The 7118-nt window shown below is 59.3% G+C and overlaps 1 protein-coding gene across 4 annotated transcripts in view; it reads left to right on the forward strand.

Annotated features, from left to right (window-relative positions):
- efemp2a (EGF-like fibulin extracellular matrix protein 2a) overlaps positions 1-7118 on the forward strand; it is a 35767-nt gene extending 28649 nt beyond the window's left edge. For all 4 annotated transcript variants that reach the window (XM_085976178.1, XM_085976181.1, XM_085976180.1 and 1 more), the window contains 2 exons: positions 1456-1651; positions 6857-7118. In XM_085976178.1, the coding sequence (XP_085832304.1) occupies positions 1456-1651; positions 6857-7018 (358 nt within the window). In that variant the 3' untranslated portion in view covers positions 7019-7118. The remainder of the gene's footprint in view (positions 1-1455; positions 1652-6856) is intronic.

The following is a 7118-nucleotide window of genomic DNA, read 5'->3' on the forward strand; positions in this document are numbered from 1 at the left end:
CTCACCTACTGGTAAATGTACTGCCTGCTGGAGTGAGAATCCCACAGCCCAGGAATCCCCACTCACCTACTGGTAAATGTACCACCTGCTGGAGTGAGAATCCCACAGCCCAGGAATCCCCACTCACCTACTGGTAAATGTACTACCTGCTGGAGTGAAAATCCCACAGCCCAGGAATCCCCACTCACCTACTGGTAAATGTACTGCCTGCTGGAGTGAGAATCCTACAGCCCAGGAATCTTTCCTGGCCCCTACTGGTAAATGTACTGCCTGCTGGAGTGAGAATCCCACAGCCCAGGAATCCCCACTCACCCACCACCTGCTGGAGTGGGAATCCCACTGCCCAGGAATCCCCACTCACCCACCACCTGCTGGAGTGGGAATCCCACTGCCCAGGAATCTTCCCTGGCCCCTACTGGTAAATGTACTGCCTGCTGGAGTGAGAATCCCACAGCCCAGGAATCCCCACTCACCTATTGGTAAATGTACTGCCTGCTGGAGTAGGAATCCCACAGCCCAGGAATCCCCACTCACCTATTGGTAAATGTACTACCTGCTGGAGTGGCAATCCCACAGCCCAGGAATCCCCACTCACCTACTGGTAAATGTACTACCTGCTGGAGTGGGAATCCCACAGTCCAGGAATCCCCACTCACCGACTGGTAAATGTACTGCCCGCTGGAGTGAGAATCCCACAGCCCAGGAATCCCCACTCACCTATTGGTAAATGTACTGCCTGCTGGAGTGAGAATCCCACAGCCCAGGAATTCCCACTCGCCTATTGGTAAATGTACTACCTGCTGGAGTGGCAATCCCACAGCCCAGGAATCCCCACTCACCTACTGGTAAATGTACTACCTGCTGGAGTGGCAATCCCACAGCCCAGGAATCCCCACTCACCTACTGGTAAATGTACTACCTGCTGGAGTGGCAATCCCACAGCCCAGGAATCCCCAGATTTAATTCCTGCCCTGTGCTGGGTTAGCTAATCTGAGCTGGGACGACACTGAGAGGGGAGGGGCACCATTTGCCCCTTTGTCTCGGGGAATGTCGAGGAAAACGCCCGCTCCTGATCAGCATCCTGTGACACCTGCAGGAACGGGCATGAGTGTGGACATCGAGTGAGAAAGGGTCGGGCTCAACACTGACCAAACCCCCCACAACAGCAGCACCATCAGGTCACGAGGGGGTCAAGCGAAGAATTAGTTCAAATCATGAACTTTAAAAGACCCAAATAAAAAGCGCCTTTCACCACCTCTGGACGTCCCAAAGCGCTTTACAGCCAATGAAGTACTTTTTTTGAAGTGTGGTCACTGTTGTAATGTGGGAAACGCGGCAGCCAATTTGCGCACAGCAAGCTCCCACAAACAGCCAGAGGCGAGGGTGCTGCCCACTGATGCCACCTATTAACCCTTTCTTTTAAACTAAAGACGTTGCCTCTCTTGTTCCCCGCAGCCGCTGCCTGTGCCATTCCACCACGCCAGGGTGTCAGGACAAGCCAGCTTCAATCGTCTATCGATACATGAGCATCACGTCGGAGCGCAGTGTCCCCTCCGACATCTTCCAAATCCAGGCCACCAGCATCTACCCCGGGGCCTACAACACCTTCCGCATAAAGGCGGGCGACGAGCAGGGAGAATTTTATATCAGGGTGCGTGTACCCGTAGGATCCTTAATGGAGTACTCAAGGATTGCGAGTTCGGGCGCGGGCAGCAGAGTCTGGGATGAGCTGAAGTTTACAGAGGACGGGAGGCCGGCTGGGGGTGGCTTGGGATAGTCGAGTCCGGAGGCAACAAAGGCATGGATGAGGGTTTCAGCAGCGGATAGCTGAGGCCGGGCGGAGACGGGCGATGTTACCTATCGCTGATCCTACGAGAAAGCTCCCACAAACTGCAATGTGATAACGACCAGATCATCTGTTTTTAGTGATGTTGGTTGAGGGATAAATATTGGCCCCAAGACACCGGGGAGAACTCCGCCTGCTCTTCTACAAAATAGTGGCCGTGGGATCTTTTACATCCACCTGAGAGGGCAGACGCGTCTCATTCGAAAGACGGCACCTCCAACAGTGCAGTGCTCCCTCAGCACCGCCCCTCCGACAGTGCGGCGCTCCCTCAGTACTGCCCCTCCGACAGTGCGGCGCTCCCTCAGTACTGCCCCTCCGACAGTGCGGCGCTCCCTCAGTACTGCCCCTCCGACAGTGCGGCGCTCCCTCAGTACTGCCCCTCCGACAGTGCGGCGCTCCCTCAGTACCGCCCCTCCGACGGTGCGGCGCTCCCTCAGTGCCGCCCCTCCGACAGTGCGGTGCTCCCTCAGTACTGCCCCTCTGACAGTGCGGCACTCCCTCAGTGCCGCCCCTCCGACAGTGCGGTGCTCCCTCAGTACTGCCCCTCTGACACTGCGGCGCTCCCGCAGTACTGCCCCTCCCACAGTGCGGTGCTCCCGCAGTACTGCCCCTCCGACAGTGCGGCGCTCCCTCAGTACTGCCCCTCCGACAGTGCGGCGCTCCCTCAGTACTGCCCCTCCGACATTGCGGCGCTCCCTCAGTACTGCCCCTCCGACAGTGCGGCGCTCCCTCAGTACTGCCCCTCCGACAGTGCGGCGCTCCCTCAGTACTGCCCCTCCGACAGTGCGGCGCTCCCTCAGTACCGCCCCTCCGACAGTGCGGCGCTCCCTCAGTACTGCCCCTCCGTCAGTGCGGCGCTCCCTCCGAGATTGCGGCGCTCCCTCAGTACTGCCCCTCCGACAGTGCGGCGCTCCCTCAGTACTGCCCCTCCGACATTGCGGCGCTCCCTCAGTACTGCCCCTCCGACATTGCGGCGCTCCCTCAGTACTGCCCCTCCGACAGTGCGGCGCTCCCTCAGTACCGCCCCTCCGTCAGTGCGGCGCTCCCTCCGACAGTGCGGCGCTCCCTCAGTACTGCCCCTCCGACAGTGCGGCGCTCCCTCAGTACCGCCCCTCCGACAGTGCGGCGCTCCCTCCGACAGTGCGGCGCTCCCTCAGTACTGCCCCTCCGACAGTGCGGCGCTCCCTCAGTACCGCCCCTCCGACAGTGCGGCGCTCCCTCAGTACCGCCCCTCCGACAGTGCGGCGCTCCCTCAGTACCGCCCCTCCGACAGTGCGGCGCTCCCTCAGTACCGCCCCTCCGACAGTGCGGCGCTCCCTCAGTACCGCCCCTCCGACAGTGCGGCGCTCCCTCAGCACTGCCCCTCCGACAGTGCGGCGCTCCCTCAGTACTGCCCTTCCGACAGTGCGGCGCTCCCTCAGTACTGCCCTTCCGACAGTGCGGCGCTCCCTCAGTACTGCCCCTCCGACAGTGCGGCGCTCCCTCAGCACTGCCCCTCCGACAGTGCGGCGCTCCCTCAGCACTGCCCCTCCGACAGTGCGGCGCTCCCTCCGCACTGCCCCTCCGACAGTGCGGCGCTCCCTCAGTACTGCCCCTCAGACAGTGCGGCGCTCCCTCAGCACTGCCTCTCCGACAGTGCGGCGCTCCCTCAGTACTGCCCTTCCGACAGTGCGGCGCTCCCTCAGTACTGCCTCTCCGACAGTGCGGCGCTCCCTCAGTACTGCCCCTCCGACAGTGCGGCGCTCCCTCAGTACTGCCTCTCCGACAGTGCGGCGCTCCCTCAGTACTGCCCCTCCGACAGTGCGGCGCTCCCTCATGATATATATATGGCATACTGTGATACCAAGACCAAAAGGCTTAAATTATGAGGATTGCTTGTATTCCCTCGAGTATAGAAGATTAAGGGGTGATCTAATCGAGGTGTTTAAGATGATTAAAGGATTCTATAGGTTAGACAGAGAGAAACTATTTCCTCTGGTGGGAGGGAGTCACCTTAAAAGTAGAGCCAGGTCTTTCAGGGGTGATGTCAGGAAGCACTTCTTCACACAAAGGGTGGTGGAAATCTGGAACTCTCTCCCCCAGAAAGCTGTGGATCAATTGAAAATTTCAAAAACTGAGATTGGTAGATTTTTGTTGGGGAAAGGGTATTAAGGGTTACAGAACCAAGGCGGGTAGATGGGGTCAGGTCACAGATCAGCCATGATCTGATTGAATGGCGGAACAGGCTCGAGGGGCTGAATGGCCTCCTCCTGTTCCTGTGTAACAGGCTCGAGAGGCTGAATGGGCCTGTTCCTGTTCCTGTGTAACAGGCTCGAGGGGCTGAATGGCCTCCTCCTGTTCCTGTGTAACAGGCTCGAGAGGCTGAATGGGCCTGTTCCTGTTCCTGTGTAACAGGCCCGAGGGGCTGAATGGGCCTGTTCCTGTTCCTGTGTAACAGGCCCGAGGGGCTGAATGACCTCCTCCAGTTCCTGTGTAACAGGCCCGAGGGGCTGAATGGGCCTCCTCCTGTTCCTGTGTAACAGGCCCGAGGGGCTGAATGGGCCTCCTCCTGTCCCTGTGTAACAGGTTTGAGGGGCTGAATGGCCTCCTCCTGTCCCTGTGTAACAGGTTTGAGGGGCTGAATGGCCTCCTCCTGTTCCTGTGTAACAGGCCCGAGGGGCTGAATGGGCCTCCTCCTGTTCCTGTGTAACAGGTTTGAGGGGCTGAATGGCCTCCTCCTGTTCCTGTGTAACAGGCCCGAGGGGCTGAATGGGCCTCCTCCTGTTCCTGTGTAACAGGCTCGAAGGGGCTGAATGGGCCTCCTCCTGTCCCTGTGTAACAGGCCCGAGGGGCTGAATGGGCCTCCTCCTGTTTCTGTGTAACAGGTTTGAGGGGCTGAATGGGCCTCCTCCTGTTCCAGTGTAACAGGCCCGAGGGGCTGAATGGGCCTCCTCCTGTCCCTGTGTAACAGGCCCGAGGGGCTGAATGGCCTCCTCCTGTCCCTGTGTAACAGGCTCGAGGGGCTGAATGGGCCTCCTCCTGTTCCTGTGTAACAGGCTCGAGGGGCTGAATGGGCCTCCTCCTGTTCCTGTGTAACAGGCCCGAGGGGCTGAATGGGCCTCCTGTCCCTGTGTAACAGGCCCGAGGGGCTGAATGGCCTCCTCCTGTTCCTGTGTAACAGGCCCGAGGGGCTGAATGGGCCTCCTCCTGTTCCTGTGTAACAGGCCCGAGGGGCTGAATGGCTCCTCCTGTCCCTGTGTAACAGGCCCGAGAGGCTGAATGGGCCTCCTCCTGTCCCTGTGTAACAGGCCCGAGGGGCTGAATGGGCCTCCTCCTGTTCCTGTGTAACAGGCCCGAAGGGCTGAATGGGCCTCCTCCTGTTCCTGTGTAACAGGCCCGAGGGGCTGAATGGCCTCCTCCTGTCCCTGTGTAACAGGTTTGAGGGGCTGAATGGGCTCCTCCTGTCCCTGTGTAACAGGCCCGAAGGGGCTGAATGGGCCTCCTCCTGTTCCTGTGTAACAGGCCCGAGGGGCTGAATGGGCTCCTCCTGTTCCTGTGTAACAGGCCCGAGGGGCTGAATGACCTCCTCCTGTTCCTATGTAACAGGCCCGAGGGGCTGAATGACCTCCTCCTGTTCCTGTGTAACAGGCCCGAGGGTCTGAATGGGCCTCCTCCTGTCCCTGTGTAACAGGCCCGAGGGGCTGAATGGCCTCCTCCTGTCCCTGTGTAACAGGCCTGAGGGTCTGAATGGGCCTCCTCCTGTCCCTGTGTAACAGGCCCGAGGGGCTGAATGGCCTCCTCCTGTCCCTGTGTAACAGGCCTGAGGGTCTGAATGGGCCTCCTCCTGTTCCTGTGTAACAGGCCCGAGGGGCTGAATGACCTCCTCCTGTTCCTGTGTAACAGGCCCGAGGGGCTGAATGGGCCTCCTCCTGTCCCTGTGTAACAGGCCCGAGGGGCTGAATGGCCTCCTCCTGTCCCTGTGTAACAGGTTTGAGGGGCTGAATGGGCTCCTCCTGTCCCTGTGTAACAGGCCCGAAGGGGCTGAATGGGCCTCCTCCTGTTCCTGTGTAACAGGCCCGAGGGGCTGAATGGGCTCCTCCTGTTCCTGTGTAACAGGCCCGAGGGGCTGAATGACCTCCTCCTGTTCCTATGTAACAGGCCCGAGGGGCTGAATGACCTCCTCCTGTTCCTGTGTAACAGGCCCGAGGGTCTGAATGGGCCTCCTCCTGTCCCTGTGTAACAGGCCCGAGGGGCTGAATGGCCTCCTCCTGTCCCTGTGTAACAGGCCTGAGGATCTGAATGGGCCTCCTCCTGTCCCTGTGTAACAGGCCCGAGGGGCTGAATGGCCTCCTCCTGTCCCTGTGTAACAGGCCTGAGGGTCTGAATGGCCTCCTCCTGTTCCTGTGTAACAGGCCCGAGGGGCTGAATGACCTCCTCCTGTTCCTGTGTAACAGGCCCGAGGGGCTGAATGGGCCTCCTCCTGTTCATGTGTAACAGGCCCGAGGGGCTGAATGGCCTCCTCCTGTTCCTGTGTAACAGGCCCGAGGGGCTGAATGGGCCTCCTCCTGTCCCTGTGTAACAGGCCCGAGGGGCTGAATGGCCTCCTCCTGTTCCTGTGTAACAGGCTCGAGGGGCTGAATGGGCTCCTCCTGTTCCTGTGTAACAGGTTTGAGGGGCTGAATGGCCTCCTCCTGTCCCTGTGTAACAGGCCCGAGGGGCTGAATGGCCTCCTCCTGTTCCTGTGTAACAGGCCCGAGGGGCTGAATGGCCTCCTCCTGTCCCTGTGTAACAGGCCCGAGGGGCTGAATGGCCTCCTCCTGTTCCTGTGTAACAGGCTCGAGGGGCTGAATGGGCTCCTCCTGTTCCTGTGTAACAGGTTTGAGGGGCTGAATGGCCTCCTCCTGTCCCTGTGTAACAGGCCCGAGGGGCTGAATGGCCTCCTCCTGTCCCTGTGTAACAGGCCCGAGGGGCTGAATGGCCTCCTCCTGTTCCTTCCTTTGATCTAATTCTCCCCTCTGTTTATCTCCACAGCAAATCAACAATATCAGCGCTATGCTGGTGCTGGCCAAACAAGTGACAGGACCACAGGACTTTGTCCTGGATCTGGAGATGGTCACCGTGAACCCACTCATGTCCTACCAATCGAGCTCGGTGCTGAGGCTGGCGATATACGTGGGCACTTACTCTTTCTGAGGAGAAATCGCTTCTATCTTATTGTGATAAAGTTGTTGTTTTAACTTTAAAAAAAAAAAGAAATGTGGTCTGCCGGCAGCATTCCTTACTTTCAAACACC

The sequence above is a fragment of the Somniosus microcephalus genome, unplaced genomic scaffold, assembly GCF_052327205.1.
Source record: "Somniosus microcephalus isolate GS21.2 unplaced genomic scaffold, FLI_Smic_1.0 unresolved_chr2, whole genome shotgun sequence".
Classification (NCBI taxonomy): domain Eukaryota; kingdom Metazoa; phylum Chordata; class Chondrichthyes; order Squaliformes; family Somniosidae; genus Somniosus; species Somniosus microcephalus.